The 24,372-nt window shown below is 44.9% G+C and overlaps 1 protein-coding gene and 1 pseudogene across 4 annotated transcripts in view; one reads left to right on the top strand and one right to left on the bottom strand.

Annotated features, from left to right (window-relative positions):
• Nucleotides 1-1,789: 1,789 nt before the first annotated feature.
• USP6NL (USP6 N-terminal like) overlaps nucleotides 1,790-24,372 on the bottom strand; it is a 139,533-nt gene continuing 116,950 nt past the window's right edge. For all 4 annotated transcript variants that reach the window (XM_074358114.1, XM_074358116.1, XM_074358115.1 and 1 more), the window contains one exon: nucleotides 1,790-12,559. In XM_074358114.1, the coding sequence (XP_074214215.1) occupies nucleotides 11,142-12,559 (1,418 nt within the window). In that variant the 3' untranslated portion in view covers nucleotides 1,790-11,141. The remainder of the gene's footprint in view (nucleotides 12,560-24,372) is intronic.
• LOC141576011 (glutathione peroxidase 1 pseudogene) lies at nucleotides 12,566-14,149 on the top strand (annotated as a pseudogene).

The raw sequence follows: 24,372 nt of genomic DNA, 5'->3' as shown, positions 1-24,372 counted from the left end.
AAGGGACAGCCATCATAAGGCCCAGATGAAGTCTGCTGCAGACGCCACATTCTGTAACCCAAAGGGTTGGCGACCTGTCTCAATGTGGACTTCAGAACACACTTTGGGAGGGTGCAGTGGGGGAAGGCAGGAGAGCAATGACTTGGGATTTGCTGGAAACAAGCATGGCAGGAGCTCTGGATCCCACAGGGATGGGTTTGTCAGAGTTGCCATTTACCATATGGCATGAGGCCCAGGCATAGCAGGTGGCAAAGACACAGCCTTAATTACTAGCTTAATCAAGGAATTAGGTGGGTTATAAGTCCCAATCCACAGCTTGGGCTAGCTGAATTTCATCCTCTCCCTTCCCCACATAAATGCACATACGGAAGTAAACGAGAGTGGGTGTCATCCACGGGAGAACTCGTGCTGAACAGCCCGGTCTGTCTGCACACGTCGCTGGAAGAAAAGTGATGTGTTAAGGAGGAAATACCCGCAGGCAACCCCTCCACTCGCTGAAGCTGCTCAGGAAGCTCCCAAGGTAGCATTTACCCTTTTCCCTTGAGGACTTGTTGAACTGCTTTCTGGAGAGAAACACCATCTCCAGCAGCCAGATGAGCGCCTCCCGAGGGTCTGGACCTGGGAAAGGACTGAAGTCTGCAGAGACGTGGAGGACACACCCCGCCATCTCGTTTAAGCCCATAAGCTCTCTGAGGCAACGACTGTGCGCTTCGTGCTGGGCAGCTGCCTCTGGCCCAGGAAACTGCTTGGCCCTCAGGTGTGGGTATGATGGGGCATAGGAACCCTGACTGCTCTTCAAGGGAACTCGGACTTGATCCTTGTAACTCACAGTGTGGTCCCCAGTCTAGCAGCGTCAACGTCACTCGGGAGCTTATAAGGATTAGAGAATCCTAGAGCAAACTGCAGACCTACAGAATCAAACCTGCATTTCAACAAGATCCCAAAGTGATTTCAATGCAAATTAAAGTTTAAGAACAAGTGACCTGGGTAATAGATGGTACAGTCCAACTCCCCGTTAAAACTGTTTCCTCAAAAATTCTGTGTGACTTAAAATTGGATGAAAAGCAAGGCCTATGAAAAATCTAGGCCACTTAATAGCGACTCGTAACTGAGATTTGATACCTGTATTTAAATACACACATGATGCTGGGGTTCTCAAGGGAAGTGATACCAGCTGGTAAGTGTTAAGATATGGGGTGGTGGGGTACAAAGCAACAGCGAATGGACAGGGAGGGTGTGGGGGACATAGAGGCAAACCACGCTTTGTAATTCTGCCCATAGCCTGGTGGGCGACATCCTTCACGGCACCGTGGAAGGTCTTCCCACTGCACGGCAGGGCCGGTGGAGTTCCGAGTACTGACGTAAGCTACTGAAGCCTGCAGCCCACGAGGCCGGGTCAGCTGCACCCACTGGCGATCTCCCAGCCGGCAAAGCCCCTGACTCACTTTCACACCAACACCCAACTTCGCTACTTCCGAACTCACCGCGGTCTGGGTCATTTCCAGAGACTCTGGGGCCCCAGAAAGCACAGACGGGAAAACCCTGCTGACAGGAAGTTCACAGCATACGTCACAGATAGCCGTGAAAGCCGGGCTGAACGAACGATGGGTATTTAATGCGGCGGCCGTGGGGAGCCACTGAAGGCTTTTAAAGCAGGAAAAGGACAGAATCCAGGTTGGGCTTTAAAGCTACGACTTGATATTGTGCGGTTAGTAGAACGTTATTACCTTAATCCAGCAAGTGTTACCGAAGACGTCAACTAAGAATTTTTGTTCTTTAATTGAATGCATAGCGAACAAAATGTGACTTTATTTTGATGGACACTTACGGGCACAAAGTGGACACTCAGTAACACTGTGTGAGTGACTCGGGGCACCACTGCACAGCCAGTCCACACACTGATGCAGGGAAACCCTCAGTCCGGCTGGGCTCTCCTCACCCATATGCCATTTCTTGAGTATCTGTGCCAGGGTTCGCTGGTTGGTTGGTTTCACACATCACTCGGTCTTCACCCTCCTTTCTCTCTCAGGCCGAGGGCGGTCCAGCTGCCGGCAGAGGGCATCCAACTCTGGACTGGAATCTTCAATCCACTTTGGGACAGAGCAGCAACGAGGAAAGGTGAGGCCTTGGGTAAGGCACTGGACAATTCTGGGCTCACTTCTTCATCTGTAAACCTTCTACCCTGTAAAGGGCGTAACTTCAGGGACTGCCTGGCTTGAGTCCAGAGTGTGGCCTCCCGTCCTGAGAGGGTCCCCAACGGCAGTATTGCAGCCCTGCCATCCTACGTGTGGAAGATTCCTTAGTTAGTTGGGCCAGTTCCTTCTGGCCTCTTGTCCTCAGGAGAAGATGCCAGGTGACCAGATTCTAAGTTGGTAAGTTGTCCCTGCTTCCCACCAACACATTTCATCTTAGAATATCTGGTTTTCTTTGCATGGATCTTAATTTCTTGTATCAACTTCAATTAGTTTCTAGTTATCCTGGCTCCTCTTGGCTTCTCTCAGACCCAACTCCGCTGACAGTGGATTTTTTTTTAATACACTACACAGATACTCCTTCTCAGGACTCTGATTAAACTCACACACTTCACCTGGCATTACAAAAGCTGTTTCAAGCCTGGATTCCTTCTCTGAGGTTATCTGCCAACAACCTATCCATAAATTAATAGTTATGGTATGTTTATTAGTTTCCAAGGACTTCTAATAGTATATTGATTCTGGGCAGAAGCTTAGCATCCAGTTTAGCTACAGAATTTAATTTCCTACAAACCTCACAATCTAATCATATCATCTGGTGTTCAAACAAACACTAATTCAGTGGCCTTTAAATTCTGATGTGTGCACCAGGGCTGAGACACACAGAGTTTCCACCAGTCTGCTGTGACAATTTTTTTTAAAAAAGAAAGGTCAACATAGTGGATTTTTAAAAAGCCAACTATATTCAGTTTAAAAGACTGTCCGTTTTTCTCAGTTTATGCTCTTACTTCCTTTTTTGTGTGTGTGTTAACAACATTCTTTAAGGTATTTTTCTCTTAATAAATATATTTGACAAAATACAAATGGACATTTCTATAACAGTGCCTCAAATTTTGGAGAGTATTTTACTGAGCCATGAAATCCAAAATAGACTATCCCAGGCTAATGGGACATCCAGAGATTTTAAAAAGATGGGCCATGTCCAGGTTTAAAACCTTCCCACCGCTTTCTGGAATCATAAACACCCACCATTGTTTCTGGGGGGACAGGCAGGGAGGAGACGGGCTTCCCACATAGACGTTTAAACAGACCAAGTCCAACATCAAGTCCACATCCACATGCTCAGCAGGAGACTGGCGGGGAGGGAGCTAACTCCCTCTTCTCTCCAGGTCTTCACACTTCTGAGAGGCCTGCCTTTCAGAAACAACCATTATTGCCTTTCTTTCACTCACAGGGCAACACTTTGATCTTCAGCTTCCCTGGGAAAACGACAAAGTGCCCCTTCATCCCAGGCCGCACCAGCCTCAATCAGGGTGTGGCTTCCACTTGGTGTCCCGGGCTCAGAGCTCCCGGCTGGGACCACCTGCTGCCTCCCAGGGGAGCCCCAGGGACTGCTCTGATTTCCCCGTCCCCCCACCCACCACTGGAGGACCAGCAAGGGAAGGAGCGGGCTGTTTGCAAGGAGGGAGCGGCAGGCTGCAGGCCTCTCCACGCGGTTGGCACTTGCTGAGCTCCACCCAAAGGCCTGCCAGGCCCCCTCGGTTGGGGCCTTTAGTAGGTGACCGAAGTGGGAGGTCCACGCTCTGCCTCGCTCTCACCTCCGATTCCCACCGACCGGGGCCCCCACCCTGTCAGGGCTCCTTCCCCCTCCTCAGCTCCCTGTCTCACTTCAGCGTGGCTCCTTCTTGCATCCCAGGGGACTGCCCATCGGTTCTAAAACCTTCTTCACCGTCTGTCCTTAAGGCTTCGAAGCCTCGTGTGCGTACAACTTCCCTGGTCCTCCTCGACAGCCCCCATCCCCAAATCTATAATGAGCCGCCCTGTCCCCACGCAACCCATGAACTTCAGCACTACGATGCTGAGTCAGCTTCAGGGTGGGCCTGAGGCGAAGGTGGGAGCCGGAAAGCCAATGGCTAAGTGAATGCTGTTTGTAGCCTGGTTCACTTAGCAATCAACCAGACATCTTTCCAGGTCAGTCCCGTATCAGCATGGCTCTGCAGTTTTAATGGGTGAACAGTATTAACATTCTTTTATACGGTTATACTGTAATTTCACCTATCCTCGACTGACGGACATTCTGGTTATTTCCAATTTTTCTCTATTACAAACAAATCTCTCTGGAACCGTCAGACAGCATGACCCGTCAGTCCCCTATTCCTCATATCCTACACATCAAAACAGAAGCCACTTCCTCACCAAATCTAATCTGCCCCTTTCTCCTGAGTCCTTTTCATCGGATGGTGGCCCACTATCCACCCTACCCACCCAAGCTGGGAGCCATGCAAGTCAACCTTGAGCCTTCTCCCCGCAACAGTACAGGGGATGTTGAAGTACATCAGCTCTGAAGAAAACAATTCTATTTACAAGAGGAAGAAAAATAAAACACTTAGGAATAACTTTAACAAAAGATGTGCAAGACTAAAACTACAAAACCGTGCTGAGAGAAATTAAAGATCAAAATAAATGGAGAGACATGCAATGCTTATGGGAGACTCAACATTGTTAAGGTTCCTGAATTGATCTACAGATTCAAAACAATACCTATCAGAATCCTAACAGGTTTTTTTGTTTTTTGTTTTTTTGGCAGAAACTAACAAGCTGGTCCTAAAATTTATACAGAAAAGCAAAGGACCCAGAATAGCCAAAATAATTTGAAAAAGAACCAAGTTGGAGGATGATTTCTTCCTGATTTCAAAACTTAGAGTACTTACATATATGGTCAATTGATTTTTGACACAGGTACCAATGCAATTCAGTTGGGGAAAGCATAGTCTTTTAAACACATGGTACTGAGACCCCTGGAAATCCACATATACTTAGATCTTTACCTCACACTTTATACAATAATTCAACATGGCTCATTGACCCAAATGTAGGAGCTAAAACTATAAAACTTCTGGGATAAAACATCGGTGAAAATCATTTGTGACCCTGGGTTAGGGAGAGAGACACAACACTAAAAGCATAATCCATAAAGAAAAAAATAATAAACTGGACCTCATTAATATAAAAACATTCACAGTTCAAAAGACATCATTAAGAAACTGGAAAGATACGTCACAGACTGGGAGAAAACATCTGCAAACCATATGTCTTATAAAGGACTTGTATCCAGAGTATTTTAAAGAACTCTTACTTTTCCAAAATAAGAAAACCCAATTAAAAGGTAAGCAAAAGATCTGAATAGTCATTTCACCAAAGAAGACACACGAATGATCTACAAACACATGGCAAAATGCTCATCATTAGCTACTCGAGAAACGCAAATCAGAGCCTCAATGAGACATCGCTGCACACCCACTAGAACGGCTATGATAGAAAAGCACAAATAGCAAGTGTTGGTGAGGGTGTAGAGACATCAGACCCCTCAGGCATTGTGGGTGGAAAGGTGAAACAGTGCAGACATTTTGGAAAAGAGTGTGGGAGTTTCTTAAAAGGTTAAACATATCATAAAAGCCAACAGCACTCCTAAGTGTGTACCCGAGGGGAATGAAAACATGGCCACACAAACACTTGTACACAAATGGTCGTGGCAGCAGGTGAAAACAGCCCAGCGTCTAGCAGCTGGTGGCTGCACAAACAGAACGTGACAGAGCTGCACAACAGAAGGCAATTCAGCAACAGAAAGGGTGTTACTGATACCGGCTCCACGGATGAACCTCAAAACATTATGCCAAGTGTGCCAGAAGCCAGAAGCAAAAACCAAGTATTATCCCATTCCATCCACAGGAAATGTCCAGAAAAGGCAAATTAGAAAAACAGAAGGTGTTTTAGTGGTTGCCTGAGGCTGGGGGTGGGAATGGAGATGGACTACAAACAGACACAAGAGATCTTCTTGAGGTGACGGAAATGTTCTAAAATTGGTTTGCTGTAATGGTTGCACAACTCCATAAACTGACTGAAAAAATCACTGATGTGCACACTTAACCGGGTGAACTTTATGGTGGGTAAATTACACGTCCTTAAAACTGCTGGTGGGGGTGGGAAGTCCTGGCTCCACCCCCAGCATGCCGGGGAAAGTTACTGCAGCTCCCTGTGCCTTCAACTCCTCACCTGTGAACCAGGAAGTCAGGCAGTGCATGCCTCGAGGTCACTGCGAGCACCAACTGGATTAACACAGGTGAAACGCTTAGCGCAGTGCCAGATATGCCAGTAATGCTAGTGATTCTTTACTTAGTAGTGTTCAACTTAATCACCGTTCTTCATTACTTCTTCCCTGGTGTGAAGCTCTGGAATCCCCTTTAGACAGAAGACCTTAGACAGAACCCCTGCTGCCCTCACCCCAACGTCAGGCTTGCACCCCCACCTCTGCGTCCAGTCCCAGGGCACATGAGGCCCTCCACAACCTGGTCTCTGCGGGACCCCCCCCACCCCATCCCCCACACACACCAAGTCCACACTTACCACGGCCACCCCCTCTGGGCAAATGCCCTTTCTTCTCCCTCTTGTCCGTCTGCCCTATGATTCCTCACCAGCTCAGCTAAGGCGACACCGCTCACAGGCCCTCCCTGGTCCTCCCGAGCTGGGCCTTTCTGTGCCCGTAATAGTCACCACGCCCATCTCCACACTGAGCTGAGACGTGGATTATAAAACGCATCTCCTACCCTGAAGTATGAACCCGGCCCAGTCCCAGGGCAACCAGGACCCGGGAGGGGCTCGACCAAGCGCTGGCTGGCCGAGCAGGTGCCCAGCCTGCGCGGCAAAGCCTCAGCTCCTCACGTGGGGAAAATCACTCAGGCTTCCAGGGAGCGTAGGCTTCCTCCCAGCAAGTCACTTAAGCAAAGGGACAGAGGTCATGCAGGAAAATGGAAATAAGTCTTCCCAGGGCTCTACCTATTTTGAAGAACTACGGTCAGCAGGAGTGGGAGCAACTTCAGGGCCCAGGCCCCCTTCAGCGGAAGCCGCCCACACTTCCCACAGCTCGGGGCCCTCCGTCAGCGTTCACAGACGGCTGGTCATGCCCGCCTTTCCAGTGCAAGTTTTCATAACTTACCTGAAATCAGAGTTTCTAAACTCTGAAACTGATCTGTTAAGAATTCTGGGGACCGCTCACAGTGAGCATATACAACAACTACTTTTTTTTCAAGTTCCCCAGATAATTCTAAAGACCAGAAGACTCAAGAGCTACTTCCAAGAAATCTAAAATTTGTTCCTGTTTTTTGGTGTTCTTACTGATAAAATGGTGGCAGTTATGCTTAGATTCATGGATAACCAAAATCCTTCTGAAAGTGCAATTCACAGATCCATGTTTGACGGAATTTTTTCTTCCTATTCTCAGTACCTTAGGTCACTGCCAAAGTCAAGTCCGACTTACTGAAACCATCTGGTCAGTCAGTATCAATATCCGTAACAAAAATGTATTTAAAATCTACTAAAAGACAGTTGAAACAAAGGGGAAAAACACACATTGCCACAATGAGTCTTACTAACCCACAATCAAGCGCACACTAAAATGAAGGTGTGAGTGCAAAAGGTAACCGGGAGCAGTAGTATTTCCTGAAGACTAAGCTGGAGATCCTTACCTTGATCTTGGACTTGCAACCTCTATGAATAAATCCTGCTTTGTGGACATGGAATGTTTTTCTCTAACCATGAAAATGAAAAGAAAGGAGATCTCAGCAAAGTACTAAGCAGGCATCATTTCTGTGCTTATGATCAGCGGGCCCTAAGGGAGATCTGAATGACAAACACCAAATCCCACGTTCAAGCTGACACTCAATATGACATACAACAGCATTGGAACTGTCTTAAAATGAAAAAAGTTAAGACGATCACACTACATCCTGTAAACATCTGATTTCCCTTCCAAAAATGTCCCATTGGCGGAATCTCTCTTCCTTCAAGAAACATTCTGTCACTGACAGCGAAGAGGATCAGAATGATTCTGAGCTAAAGACACTGGAGTTCCTGAAACCCCTGCTCCGGCTAAAAGTAGAGCCTCCCCCAAAGGACTCAACGGTCATAAATCCCCTCCCGGAAGCTCTAACCTTCTCTCCTGGCGCCACAACCAAACTGTCACCAACTATTCCATCTCCCTAAGCGCCCATTTATTTTCCATAAGTGCCCTTCTTCCTCATCCCTTTCCCCTACCCCCCCCCCGCTAAGTGTAGTACAGAGACCCCAAGTCTAACCCTCCTGAGTGACTCATCACTCATCAGTACCACATGGACGCAGGATGCACGTTACTAAACTTGTCTCCTTTTCTCCTGTTAATCTGTCTTTTGTCAGTCCAATTTATACCCAATATGGATCCGATCTGACAGATACAGGTGTCTTCCAGCTCCAAATGCTATTTTAAAAAATTCTAAAAACAACATAAGCACCTGAAAAAGTTGAAGTTTTAAAACCCTTTGAGACCCTGGGTCTAGTTTCTTTAACGTTTCAAAGTAAATATGAAAAAAGAAAAAAAAAAAACTATACCAAAGTGCTTATTGTGTTAATAAGCAAAGCAAAACTGCTACAAAGAAAAAGGCTCAACAGTGGCAAAATATTTACCTACTGGACATGCAGTTACAGAGTAAAATCAGTCTCCACACCGTGAAAAAACTAACCTATTATGTTTTTTTATAAATATATTTAACCCACTTTATGAATATTATTTCATGTTTCATCATTGTTTCATCATTTACCTTTTATTAAAACATAAATTTGAAAGAATAAAATTGTACGGAGGCAAAATAACTTCGAATTAAATTTTTCTTGACAAACTAACAGAGAGCTACATTTTACAATGAGGAAGACTGAAAAGAAGACCTCATTGTTATTACTCACGATTGAATAAAACAAAGGCAAGGTGATGCGGGTCTAAATACAGAACTACTGGGAATTAGCAAAGCATGGAGCAGAGAACTGTGATCGAGCTGAAGTCATGTAGGCAAACACTGGGCACCATCTACTCAGAAGAGAATTAGCTTCCGAAGTATCAGAGATGCGGCACTTCTGACTTACGAAGAAAAAAGCACATAAAAGACACAGAACAAAATAGTTAGCATGTTAAAAACAATCACATCAAAAAAAGTATACAGATAAAAAATGTCATAGATGACGTAAGAAAATAGTGTGTGTGTATATATATTTTGCATATATATATAAATATAAATCTACAGTATTTCCACTGTTGATATATATATCTTGGAGCAGCTCAGAGGCTGCTATCATAAACTAAATTGTACAGCTTGGTTTATTACAAGTCACAGAGTCATGGTTTAAGACTGGAATTCATATCCCCAGCTACATTTGTATATACATTTACTTCTAAGCTTCCACATGATCTGAGTCAACGGCCCGGTGTGCCCGGATTTAGTCTGAGCTTCTGTGCAGTGCTTAGCCACTAACACACTGCATTTGTTTTGCCATTTTTAATAACATCATGACCGAGTTGGTTAAAATTACATTAGACTCATTATATACACAAAAAACATTGTCACATTCAGGAACTAAACAACTGTTACTCTCGTTTTAAAAGACATACCTCTGTACCTTGAAAGCTTAAAGTCTCAACTTGCAACAGTAAGAGCCATCTATCTGAGGTTTTCTACTCTCTCTGAGGCAAACTGGAGCAAAGGAATGTTGACAACAAAGTCAGACTTTCTTGGAGTGCCCAAAACGTGGTCAGTGTTTTGGCAACTGTAGTGTAAAACAAAATTTTAAGAGACACTGCTGTCTTCGTTATGATGATCCTGAATTTTTTTCACTGACGCGAACAGACAAAAAGATTTCTGAAAGTATGAAACTTACACTATTAAAAAAAAAAAGATCCAACTCTTAAGATTCCAGTAATAATTAGGATCGTTTTTTCACAATTTTACACAGCGATAATTTAATGGCCTAAGTGCAGCAATATCCATTGACTACATTCTTTAAAGATAGAGTGTCAGGAAAAGATCGTGTAAATGCCACCCGGGCCCTTTGCGGGGAGGGTCTGCAGGAATTCAAGGGGCAGAAGTAAGAAGTAACCGTATTGTTGATCCTGCTTTCAAACGAATTTCAGAGGAGCCTGCTCCGCCTCCCCGTGTGAGTGCTTGATGGTAACGTGCAGCTTCTCCTGCTGGCGCCCGCCGGACAGCTGCGCCGCAGCACCGCCTGGGCATCTGGCGAGGAACGTTCTGCTCTGAGCTTTGCAAGAGTCAGACCAGAACAAAGGGCACAGATGCACCAAAACAGATCTCTTGGTGAACAAGGATCCTCTGAGCGCTGCACCTTTGGCCATAAACTTACTTTAACTGCCCCGATTTTTAAGCACCATTAAGTGGTCAGCCTTTCTCTCCAATGTCTTCAATTTTCAGATTCAAAGAAAATGCCAGCAACTGGATGAAAAAGCTGAGCATTCTGTGAGACACTGAATTAAGTCAGGGCAAACCCTTAAGTCAGTTTAGGACCTGGGTTAAAAATAAAAGGGGAGGGGAAAAAAAATTTGACCAAAAGACAAGTTAGGGAGAAAAGAAGAATAAATTATTCCATGGATCTAGATTAAAAGTAGTTTCTTTCGTTAACATTTCTTTAGTTCTGCGTTCAAACGTGTAATGCACAGATGCCCATGGTATCTAGGGAAAGACACATACACTACACACAGCCTTAAAAGTAACTATTCAGCTCAGGTTTTCAGTGCTTTGTAACATCACTCAAAATAGAATGGGCTAACAGAGTACAAATATTCAGATGTTGGAGAAAGATACAAATGAAACCGAGCGTACGTCCCTAAATGCTATTGCTATGTTTCCACATTAAATTCCTTTTAACAGGTTCAGTGATGATGCAAGTTAAAAGCTCATCTTAAGCAGCATTTAGGTGGGGATGAAAACGCTCCCATATATTCTTATTACTAACATACATCCGAATTGTGCGAGTTGTTCACAATTGTATAAAATACTGCTTTGGCAATTATAAACACAGCAATGTAGGTTTCACACGGTTTCTATTCTCTTGTCTGTAGCAAGCACAGATAAATTCTCACAGCAATACTGATTCTTGGATGGAGAGTCCATCCCGATTTCTGTAGTGATGAGCCGGAGGCGAGGGCCCTGAATACTGATACCCAGATGAACTGGCATCTTCCAGCGCTGGGGAAGTTCTGTACCGCACTGGACTATCTACAGAAACTGCTGGGAGGCTGTGGTCCTGAAAGGGTCCACGTTGAAAGGTGGGATATTTTGGTAAACTGCTTAAGTGGCTGTGGTCTGCATCTTGAGCCCACGACTGTCCATGCATCTCTGGCCTGAACGTGTAACCAATTTCCGACCATTTTCTGTTATCTGGCAAACGATCTGCTGGAGGAAGGATGTATTTTCCATTCTTCAGCGACCCTGAATTGCCCGAATACCCGCTGGCACCAGAATCCACAGGGAGAACTTCTATTCTACTGGATGGCAGGACGACTGGAGTCGGGCGGTGGGAGGGTTTCTCTGGAGAAGCATTGACTGAAAGAGTAGAACCATAAGGTCTCCTAGGAGGATTCACGTGAGTCCCAAGGGTGAACGGGGGAGGCACAAAGCTGCTGTGAGCAGCAGGGACGTGCTTGGGAGGAGGGTTTCCATGGTAATCGGGGGGATTACTGTAAGATGGGGGATGCCCTGTCCCACGATCTTCCCCATTGAACTGAGGCGGGTATTTTGCATAACCTGGAGGCTGTACTTTAAAAGTAAACTTGTTGGGTACTTTGGGTGGACTGGAGCTTGGCTCGGCATGCCTCCTGGGACTGTGAGAGTAAGCAATGCCCCTGGGGCTGTGCGAGGACGCCCGCTCGAGGGCCTCTTCCAGAGCAGCGCCATTCTCACTTTCAGGAACGTTATCGTACTGGGATGCATTCGAGCCCCGCTTCCCTTCGTCAGCATCCAAGACCTTCATCTTCTGCCTGACGCTGGGTACCCGAGCATCTGCTGAACTCGGGACGGTGATCCGAAGTGTGGGGTGGGCAGCTCTGCTTCTGCCTTCGATGGCGTATTTGGCAGCTTTTTCAATAGCTGACGTATCTGACGGTTTATTCCATTTGGGCACAAACTCCTTCCTGATGTTTGAAATGGCATTGCTATTCTGGTTAGCAGCTGCATGGTTATACTGCCTGGAACTGTCTTGCGGACCTGATGGAAGCCTTTTTTGAAAATCTGCCTCATCTTTAAGCTTTTTACTTTCCTCGTCCACTGACTTCCGCCTTGGCTGCCTCACTCTTTCCGGGGTACCAGCTCTGCTCTGATGGTGAGGGGAGTGCTCGTGTGTCTTGTGAGGAGAGGAGCTGCTTTCCCTTCTGCTTCCTGTCCGGGGACTTGACTTGCCCACACTTCTCTGTCCGTTGCTCAGGTGACTGACGCCAGCCAGCTGACATTCAGGGGGAAGTTGTCCCAAAGGTTTCTTTGGAAATTCTTCCTCTTTACCTGAAGGGAAAGATAAGTTCATAAGCAACATATAAATGCACAAGAGCATGGACCAAACAGAAGTAGTACATTGTGAGTAACTGTGTGCTTTTCACATGTGCACTCACACACACACACAGAGCATCAGAGGCTTAATACTTGATACTAAACCATACCGAAACGCAAGGTCTTACTAGGCAATGTGCAAGTGGGAAGACCTACAACCTTACGAGTAAGGGTCATACAACTGCGTAACACATGATTCTTATATTTTGTTAAGACACACTGCTACATGATTTTTGAAGAACCCAAGTTTGATGTTCTCATTTCTATTCCTAAAACAATCCTGCAGGTCAGTAGTTCAGTGTCTTACCATTACATTCCTTCCACTTTAGACTGCCTCCACTAAAATGGTTCTGGAATCTCAGTAAACCTTTTCCTATCAACTTCAAGCAGGCCTGCCAAATTAAAAAGTCAACTGCTGACCAACCGTGGTCTCCAAGTTGTCCTCAAATAGCTTATTATTACCTCAAGTACCTTCCACGGAATAAAAAGAAATAATATTCTCCATTTCAAAATTAATATTCCAAAAGACTCAGACTTTAAGCCTGAGATTTGCAGATACTAACTACTATATATAAAACAGGTAAACAACAAGGTCCTACTGTACAGCACAGGGAAGTATATTCAGTACCATGTAATAACCTAAAATGATAAGGAATATAAAAAGAATATATATATATATATATATATATATAACTGAATCACTACTCTGTATACCAGAAATTAATACTACATTGTAAATCAACTGTACTTCAATTAAAAAGATTTTAAAAAGGCTTTTTCTAGGCCGTGGCGCTCCTTTATTTCTCCAAACCCACGCCACGTGCGCGGCTCGGTGCTCGGCGTGCGCCTTCTCCGCGCGCCCGCGGGCCAGGGGGAGCGGGGGAGCCGGGGAGCCGGGGAGCCGGGGAGCCAGGGCGCCCTGCGAGGTAGGTGCTGCGCACTGAGAACGTGGCGTCACTGAGGCACAACGGGCCGGGACTACACCCAGATGAATAAGCTGCAGCGGCGCCTCGGGCCCCGGGGCCTGGTCGTGCTGGGCTCCCTGTGCAACCAGTCTGGGTATCAGGAGAACTCGAAGAACGAGGAGATCCTAAACTGCCTCAAGTATGTCCGACCAGACGGCAGGTTCGAGCCCAACTTCGTGCTCTTTGAGAAATGCGAGGTGGACGGCTCAAAGGCGCACCCGCTCTTCGCCTTTCTTCGTGAGGCCCTGCCCACTCCCAGGGACCACGCCACTGCCCTCATGACCGACCCCAAGTTCATCACCTGGTCTCCAGTATGCCGCAACGATGTCTCCTGGAACTTCGAGAAGTTCCCGGGGGGGCCCAGATGGTGCGCCTGTGCGCAGGTATAGCCACCGCTTTCTGACCCTCGACATGGAGCCTGACATCGAAACCCTGCTGTCCCAGGGGCCCAGCTCTGCCTAAGGGGCCCCTCCTATCCCTGCTGTTTGGCAGTCACAGCGCTGCCCTCTGGGGAGTTTACCCAGGAAGGTGTTTCCTCTAAACCTGCATGGAGGGAACGCCTGATGTCCAGGAAAATCCCTGAGATGGGTGCTGTCCTGTCTATCCCGGCTTCCCCTTTCCCAGACCACAGCATCTCACTAATAAATAAAGTGCTGGTTGTCAGCAGAAAAAAAAAATTAAAACAAAAAAAAATTAAAAAATTTAAAAAAAAAATTAAAACGATGCTACTTTAAATGCAAAAAAGGGGGGAAAAGAATAAAAAAGAAAGAAAATCATATTATATACTTCTAGCTTTATATTTTAAATAACTAACATTGGAAAATTAATGAGAAATTAAGGAAGGTGCAGTAAATTGGGCATTTAGTAAACAGTATTTAAAAACGATTTCTTACAATATGGATACCCAGTAAATACCACCTTGAAAAAAACAAGACTTCACTTGTAAAAATTTCCTAGTATAAGATACATGTTTTTTACCTTTTACTACATAATAACATATTCTCACTTAAAAATAAGTTGTTGCTCTCTTCAAATACCCAGCCACCCGCGCGTCTAACACAGATTTCCCAAGTAAGCACAAGTCCATCAGTCGTGAGCAGGCAGACGCAGCCACTGTTTTCATGCAGCTAACGTTCTTGGTGATGACAATCGTATTATCTGCCCACATATCATAATTTTCTTAAGATATTAAAAAAAGTTCAATGAGCTTTTCTCTGGGAAGGGAGGGAGCAAAGAATGATGGAGATGCAATACCCTTTAAGTAGTGAAGCTACCAGAATCAGAATTACTGAGCTAAAAATAACCTTTATGCTATTCTAGCTCAGTGGTTGTTTAAACTTTTTGAAATTAATCTTTTTAAAAAACCAAATTTCACATGAAACTCCAATATATAAAGAAAACAGAAGCCAGCTGCTCTAGTTAAAGTGGAAGGGCTCGGGGTACCTCCCATTCACCCCTTCTCCTCTTCCCTCAACTGGGCAGCTTCTTAGAGCCTTGGGGTTCCAGAGAGATCCAGTCCAGCCCGTGATTTATAGGAGGTGAAGCAACGTCTCAGAGAAAGAAGCCAAGTGATCTTTAGTGGCAGAAGCTGAGTGAGAACCAGGACCCAATGTTTTCACTCCCACTTCACTGCTGTCTTCCACTATGCCATGTTCACTCAACCTGAGACACATGGGATGGTTTTAACTGAATTTAACCTCACTTTGACAATATTTATGTAAGCTTTTTATTTTATACATCTGAAAGTACACAAAGCATTAGAACTGACAATTACCGTCTGTTTCATTCATCCATCCATTCAACAAATACACACCTGTCAGCAACTACTATAGCCAGGCACCGCTCTAGGTGCTGGCGATCCAAGGGTGAAACCGGGGAGTGCCCTGTCCTCACGGAGCTGTGCTAGTTGTACAGAGGGCCATGAAGATAGTGCCAGGGTAAGGTAACTAAAATGACTCGGGGCCCGGGGGACAGAGCAGGGGAGAGTTCCCGGAAATGCAAAGGCTCTCTGTGCCCAGAGTGGGTCCCCTGCAAAGTTTTTATCAGCTCTACAAATAGGAATCCATTTAGTCCCAGATACATATATGAAGTCCTTCCTCCCTGTAGGTAAGTAACCCCAATGAACAGAGATTATCAAGAAGATACAAAGATCTACGTAATAGAAAATCCAAATTTATCAATTTTCTTTTAGCTCCCCCTCTGACAGCGTTCTAAGCACTCAGCATAGTAAACGAATGGCTGGCTTAATGGCTAGTTGATACTTCATCAGCATCAGCCAAACATCAAAACACCCCCTTCGGAGCGGAGGTGGAAGGACGGACATGGGGAGGAAAGAGGACCAAGGGAGAAAACTGAGCATCTCGGGGGTAAGGCCGCATCTCATACTGTTCCTGTGTCTCCGTATTCACAGAAGCCCACTCTGAGACCCTCCGGGTATATGAAAGGCACTACCGTGAAGACTGCTAGGGCACACAGGACAACGTGGGATTACAAACATAAGGCACATATTTCTCAGGAGAAAGAGCAAAAAAACTGAGAAGGAAGTAACAGACTGAGGCGGCAACTTCATGCCTGAAGCAAAATGGAAAGGCACGCACCACACAGGTGAGGGAGTTCTACTTTGTCATTACAGAGGGTGAGAAAAGTGCTCACTGTTCACTTAACCCTACTTCACATTCAGGTCAATACACAAATTTCTCTAAGGAAGAGACACTGATATTCTTTGCATCCACATGTTATACCAGAATTAGAAGAAAACTTTAGCACGTTCCATTTACTGAATGGTCTAGAGGTCAAAAGCCACACTAAGGAAAACAAAAAATCTGTGACTTCTAAATTCCCCCCAAAGTAGCATCTTACAGCTCTTTCATGACAGCCCGTAACACACTTCCCTTCCCCCAGTAGATGATCACCTGGAAGTGACTTCTACCTATTTTGCAGGTCTTCCAAAGGCTCCAAAATCGCAACAGGTGTATGGTTCTGACAAAATGTCCAAGCATTCACATGTAACTAGTATGAATCGGAGTAATTTTAGACACATTGTTCCAATAAACAGTACGGAAGCATGACGGTTATAAATACCCAAGAAACTAGATGCAGCAGGGTTTGCGGAAAAAACTTAGTGCAAACAGGAGGACATTGTGTCTATTAATTCCCGAATGTCAATCTCTCATTAGAAACCAGGACTATGTAAGAGGTACATGGTAAATACTTCAACTGTACAAAGACATTTAGAGGACATGGCCTCTTGATCTCCATGAAGATTTTCAATAAATACGGTAGAAAGTAAAGTAATTTGAAAGAGGCAGTAGATAAGGATATAAAAAAGAGCCTTCTAAAATATAAGTGCGTAAAAACCTAACTCCTTCCAACTTCAAGGACAGTGTTGCGTCAGGCTAGGAGACCTCGCCCCGGACACTGAGTGTACTGACTGCAGCACTCGGTCTCCCCAGCGGCCTGGCCTGTGACCAGGGAGCAGGTGGACCTAACACAGCTGTGACCCCGGCACCACTCCATCCGCCATCAGGAGCCGCTGACTGATGGCCCCTGGATGATGCCGTGTGCGGGTTCTTACTGCAACTGACCCACCACCTCCAGACAGTGTAAATCCTCAAATCCTTGGCAACTCAACAACAATCACATAGACACTTGGTGTTTGCATTTCTAAGGGCCTTGAGGGCAACCCTGACTGTGGGGAGGGGCCCTGTCTCTCAGGAGGAGGAAGGAGAAGGGGTGGAAAAAAAGGCCCAGAGAAGAGGGGGGAAGGGAGGGGAGGAGAGGAAGACAGGGAGGGAGGAGGAGGGAAAGGGGTGAGGAGGGGGAGGGAAGACAGAGGCAGGGTTGGGGCTCTCCTGCCCCTCTGAGTGGGACCCACTTCACACCCGGCTTCACAGGACTGGGCAGGGCAGAGCCTCACCGCCACGGGGGGGGGGGGGGGGGGGGGCTGACCTCTGCACCTAAGTACAAGGTTAACAAGAAAAATCTGCTCAACTTTGTCATTAAGGCAATTCTTTTTTGAAGATTAATTATTCAGCTGGCCCTGACTGAAGCTACATTGTGCAGACCCTCTAAGAAGGACCTAAGCACCGTCAGCCAGGTTTTCATGCGCTCATGCTCTCTGCCCTTCCCCCAGAAGTAGACCCAAACAAGCACTAACCGTTCTGTACAATCTCTTCATGGGTGCCTCTCGCCCTCCTCCCCACCCGCCACTGCTGTCCTTGGTCTATGTTTAAGCATCTCCTTTCACCCCTAAGCAACTGACTGCCGAGAAGGTTCAAGCATGACTGATGTCAGAGCAGATGGCCATAAGCAGGCAGTAAGTATTCTACCACCACCCATACGTTCATCCTGGATTTCTTTTCAACAGACACAGTACTGTTTTGCTCACTCCACTAGAGCTCCAGGCCTCAAACTGTGTCCTTCCCTTCTTCCCCTGAAAGCCAGGAGTTTAAATGAAGACTCAGGAAACCGACACAGTTCCCTTCAGATACAACAGGGGGCGCTTTTGTGAAAACAGCACAATCATGATATTTTTCCCTAGCGTTCTATTACATAAGCGGTATTTTTATGCCAGTGCCAACAATTAAGACTACTCTGATGGAAAAACAAATAACTATAACTGTACATATTTCAGAATAAGAGCAAAAATGTTTCTTGGTTATTTTTTTCTTAAACATTGTTTCCTAAAAAAAAAAAAAAAAAAAAAGAAAAGAAAAAAAAACAAAAAAACCAAATAAAAACACCCCCCCCCCAAAAAAAACAACAGCCCAACAAAAAGAATCCCTAAAAAAGTCAGGGCAAGAGTCCATCTCTGCTCTTACTCAGGTGCCTGGCACCACCCACTGGACGCAACGCTCAATTGCAAGTCTCGCAGACAGACTGACTCCGGAGAGGTAAACAGCTCCCTGCACCCAACCAGAGACCCAGTGACAGGAACGTGCTCTAAGAGCACTCTCTGTGAGCAACATTCTTTTAAATTTCAGGAACAGAGTATATGTACTCTGATTGCTCCAACAGTTTTCAGTGAGAAGTGGGGGAAATTATTTTGGGACGGGATCAACTTAGTCCCTTCTGGATTAAATATTAAGTCCAAATGAGTTTTAAAATATTGTCACAAAATTACTGATTTCAAATTTATACCTGAAAAATCAAGTGGTTTATTTCGGTTTAATGTACTATCCGCCAGAAGAGCATACAATTCAAACATCAGTACAGCCTTCAACAAGGTGACCAAAAGAAATACAGCATACTTTCTAATTTCTAGCTGTGATAGTTTTAAAAAGTCCAAACAGAACATTGTAGTTAGGTTCACAGGCTGGACTTTTTTTTTTTTTTTGAACAGATAAAACTTGAAAGAAAAGGAAAGCTGAAAGGAGATAATTATTTAAATGTACTTATTGTTATACACCTATTTTAATGCCACATAGATCTCTGTGAAATAACTTAATTTTTAAAACCTGAGCTCTGTGTCTCCTAGAGTTTCAATTCACATACGCGTATGTAAAAATTGCTCACCATGTGTAACATCAGTTTACATTATATGAACAAATAAAACTGAAAACCCATTCAAATTCTCAAAAAGTGGGACAGTTTTTTTTAAATCAACACAATGAATCTGACTTGTCTGTGCGTGCACAAGACACAGAAAGATTCCATCACCTCCAAAAACGGCCTCATGCTAACCTTTTGCAGACAGTATGTTTTTAGTATCTAAAAAATATTATTGCAACTTCATTTGTTCATTAAAAAAATACTGATTGAGTGCCTACTCTAAACTAGGCACTGTACTAGGTGCTGGTGACACACAGACATGCTCACTGTCCTGCAAGAACTCACTCTAACGCAGACATAGAACTAACTGACACGGGGAAACACAGAGTGTGGGACAGAAGCAGGCACGGGGCACATTTCCGGCATGAAATACGGGTGACCAAATTTTATTAGTTTCGGGAGGCTGGGGACTGGCTGAGTCTACAGGAAGATGAGGCTTAAGCCAGGTCATGGACACCAAGCAGAACGGACGAGGCCAGAGGCGTCTGGAAAGCTGCTCAGGGAGGTCCTGGAGACGCACATCCGAAGGCAGAGAACCAGGAGGGCGTGACCCTGGGCGGCGTGAACCACACGCAGCAGCACCCGCCTGGGATGCCGCAGGCACAGGCTTCACCCGTCGGGCCAGTCCCTCACGACCCTGGGCAAGTACTTAACCTTGCAGCCTAAGCTTCCTTGTCTATAAGCCACTAAGAGTAATCCTGATGGCAGAGTGACCGAGAAAGCTCGTCAGAATTAAAATGATGCCCCCTTTGATGCAAGAATTACAGCCCTGCCAGGTAAGAAACAAGTGAAAAGCAGAGGATTCCGGCACGTTGGGAGCTCTTGCGAGGTCAAAGCTGACGGTAAAAGGCCAAGGAAGTGCAAAACCCCATCTTCCCAGGTGGGAAGACGCAGACTTCCTCAAGGGCGAGGAAGAAGGCGGCGGTGTGCAACACAATCTACAGCATCTGGACTGAAATAATTCCAAACTGTGATGCCCAGAGAGCAGGGCCGTGGACAAGCACAAATGAGCGTTTTCTTCCTGTGTTCCAGTAAAAAATTCTGACTGCCATCACAAAAAACATACGAAAATGAAAACGCAGCACTGAGGCGAGAAATGGTTTTCTACAGATAAACAAACAAAAAATTCTTAATTTCTCTCGGGAAAAAAAAGGACATGTACCAGAGCCAAAAGCAACAAAATGCTCACTCGCTTGCTTTCAGTTTCCTATTTTCTGATACCTAAAACAAAAGATACACATTAAAACGGCCCCCTCAACTATTCTAAGAAAAATTCTCTCTCCATTCTACTAGACAGGTCATGAGCTGTATCTCTGGGGCAACTGGAAGTCACAGTGGTTCAACATAGGCTTTCTAACCAGAATGACTTCCCTACTTGACAAAATCTTGGCCAAATGGCTTCATCTGAATAGATGACAGCGGACAACAAAGGGACATTTCCATCTAAAGCTCATCAGCCAGTGGGATACACAAGAAACTATTTGAGTCACTTTAATATTTTGTCAACAAAAAATACTTTCATTTAAACTGAGGTCTTCAGAGTTGATTCACATTAAGAGATGGACAGCAAAACTTTACAAATGCTTTATACGTGTATGTTTATTACTAGCAATGGCCCCAAACAGGGGTATTATAGAAAAATCAATAAAACAGAAACAATATTGTTGTACACCTGAAACTAATATAATACTGTAAATCAATGATACTTCAATTTAAAAAAACAAACAAACAAACAACATAGGACGGAACAGAAATGGCTGGAAATCAAGACTAGCAACAAGATAAATGTTCTAAAAACACAAACACTGACATAGGGTTAAACTGTCAGCAAATCAGGAGTAGAAGGGAAGAATCACTGACAAAGACATCTACAAAAACGCTACACACATTTATGTAGATGTACGTGTCTACATGTGGGCTCACAGGTGAAAGAAAAGGAGAGGAGGAGACGAGGAAGTCCCAGGCCGCTGACAGTTACCCTGAAGGGGAGAACAGAAGCAATGGGAGCCCTCACACTCACCCATCTACCTCAAGACTGTCTGCCATTCTTATCAGGATGTATCTGGGCACCACTTGTGTAACGAAACTGAGAAACAAGGAATTCTTAGGATGAGCCAGAGATAGCCTGTTGCACAGAAAAGCAAGGAAATATTCCGAGACTCACCACGCTGGGGCCACAGGACACAGGAATCTGTTTAAGGAGGTTCCACTGGCCAGATACAGAACGATTTGAGCGTTAAAACGTTTAGACTGTATCACATTCCACAGATTTGCAATGAAAGAGCGGAGACAATAAGCTCGTTTGCTGCCACTGGACATAATCAAGACGTGAACTCCTAATTCTGGACAACTGACACATTCAGCGTTTATTCTGTCGTTTCAGTAGCAAGCACATTTTAAGGCAACCAAAGAGCCCCTCTGGAAGGAGGAGGGAACGTGCTTTCCTACAGAAGGAAGTCTGATTTGACAAATGTAAAGCAAAGAATGGAATCTGAAAAATCACTATTTTGTAACCTCAAATGAAATATTTCTTTTTGGCAAGGATTACCAATGGAAGCTAAAACCATCAGGGGAAAGATTAAAAGGAAACTGGATATCTGTACAGTGTCAAAACACTGCACCACAAATCACTTGCTAACTGGAAAGTTTTTGTAATTAAAAAAAAAAAACCTTATTTTTAAAATAAAAAGATCTGGTTATCACCACCTTTTATCCAGGGTTCAAGCTCAGTATCACTAACAGTAATAAAACCAGTCATTCTGTGCCTGCTGTTGAATCTGAATCTGATTAAATGTCTACATCTAGCTTCTAGCTTGCAGAAAATACAGAAGCTAGAGGAACAAATTAAATGACCAAAGTAAAGAAAAACTAGACACCTCCAAATGAGACATTCCACAAGAAAACAGACTGATCTCTGTAACAAGTCAGTGTCAATGAACAAGAGAGGAAAACACAAGGCAGCCCCTCCCCCCACCGCAGGAGCCCTTCTCCCCCAGCTCCAGTGACCTCCAGAGGCTTTAAAGGGCCCCTGCCCTCTTCCTCCCCATCCATCCCTTCATTTCTCAAAGTTCTGAAAGACAAAGAGAATCTTAAAAGCAGCAAAAGAGAAGTGACTTGTCACACACAAGGTACCCTCAGATAAGGCTATAAGCAGACTTCTCATCAGCTTCAGAGGCCAGTAGGCTGATATACCTAACGTGCAAAAAGGGAAAAAACTGTCAACCAAGCATCCTGTGTCAGGCAAAACTGTCCTTCCAAAGTGAGGGATAAATTAAGATAGTCCCAGAAGAAAGGTATACTGAAAACAAACAGCAAACTGACAGAAGTAAGTCCTCCCTCATCAGTAAGACTTGGGAATTAACTTAATCAAAGAGGTGTGAGACTTGCACAATTAAAACCGTAAGACGTTGCTGAAAGAAACTGGAGAAGACGTAAGTAAGTGGAAACACATCCCATGTTGATAGATTGGAAGATTAACATTGTCAAGATGTTAATACTATCCAAAGCGATCTACAAATTTAATGCAATCCCTGTCAAAATCCTAATGACTTTTTTTTTTTTTGCGTAAATAGAAAAACGCATTCTAAAATTCATATGGAATCTCAAGGGGCCCCGAATAGCTAAAACAGTCTTTTTCAGCTGGAGGACTCACACTTTCTGGTTTCAAAGCTTACTCCACAGCTCTGGTGCTGGGACAAAGACAGACACCTTACGACCAACGGAGCAGAACGAAAGTTAATCCTTGTGTATGTGGTCAAATGATTGTTTTTTTCCTTTTTTTTTTTTTTTTTTTTTTTTTTTGGTGTGTCTTTTTGGAGGAGGGGTCATTAGGTTTCTTTATTTATTCACGCTATTTTATTCACTTGTTAACGGAACTGCTGCGGATTGAACACAGGGTGTCGTGCATGCTAAGCACGTGCTCTACCACTAAGCTGTACCCTCCCCACCTTGGTCAAATGATTTTTGACAAGAGTGCCAAGACCATTCAATGGTCAATAGAAAAGTGGGCAGAAGATCAACTGGGAAGTTGTCAGAAAAACATTTAAAATGCACCATAAATACATAAGGCAGACACTGAACTTACTCAAAATTAAAGAAATACAAATCAAAACAATGGAATACTCAGTCCAGCCAGCAAAAAAAAAAAAAAAAAAGTGTAGCATTCCACGTGTTTGCGTGGGATGGAAGACTGAGGCAGGAGAGACGTAACAAAAATGACAGGTATGGTGTTAAATTTCTCACTAGTGTTGGTTTGGTTATCTTACTGTTCCACACAGAGCTTACAATAATGCGAAGACGGTAACAACGGGACGCTGTGGGGGAGTCCAAAGAGCCGACGCTGTGGCAGCAGAAACGCAGATGAGGACAGATTATCATCCCGGAAAGTGCAGAGCGACCCACCGCGTCGCACCTTAACCGCCAGAGTAGACAGAGAGAAAGCAAAGCACCCGCCCTCTGCTGTCATCCCTCGCCTTACCCTAGGACCCCATCCTACCCTCTCCTAGTAAAGAGGCCTTACAAACTACTGCTACCAAGTTTCCTCCTGTGTAAAATGAGGATGAGTGAGTGCCTTTCCTTCCAGTTATTTTAGGGAATAAATGAGATGTTCCCTGTAGTACGTGGGGCAGAGGAAACATTCAATAAACATTAGCTGCTCGTTAGATGCTCAATCGGCCCTTTGTGTTACACAGGCTGTTACTTTGTTCTCGTGTTTAAATAGTTCCACTACATACATACAAATATGTATTTTCTATATGTGTCTTTTACTAAAACTTGTCTTAAACTCTTTTTAAAAGTAGGCAAGACACTTAAAAATAAATGGTAAAGAAGCCAGAATACAGTTAGTAACTGCTGTTCCAAATGCAGCCCGTGCTCCAGGAGAGAATGAGTAGAAAGTGGACGCTACTGTTCTGAATGAGAGGGCCGACCTCACTTCGCACAGGTGATGGCCTCACGGGCCAAGGCCCACACCCAGTTCTCTCAATTGCCGCTGTGATGGTTTGTTCCCGAGGGAAATCGGATGGCCCGCAGCAAACCTCAGGAGATACTGATTAGACCCTTGCAATTATGTAACTAAGAGCAGAACATCTGCTTTTCACCAAAGAGGAAAAGATCTTCCCACACTTTCCTCCCCTCTCCTCTCGTCCGGTACTGCTCCGCCCTTCGTCGGATCCTTCCCCGTGTATCCTGCTTCCAGCTCTGTGGGTGCCCCACTCACCACACTCTATTTGTTGTCATTTGTGTAAGTTCTGT

The sequence above is a fragment of the Camelus bactrianus genome, chromosome 35 (genome assembly GCF_048773025.1).
Source record: "Camelus bactrianus isolate YW-2024 breed Bactrian camel chromosome 35, ASM4877302v1, whole genome shotgun sequence".
NCBI lineage: Eukaryota > Metazoa > Chordata > Mammalia > Artiodactyla > Camelidae > Camelus > Camelus bactrianus.
This window is presented reverse-complemented; position numbering and strand designations above follow the sequence as displayed.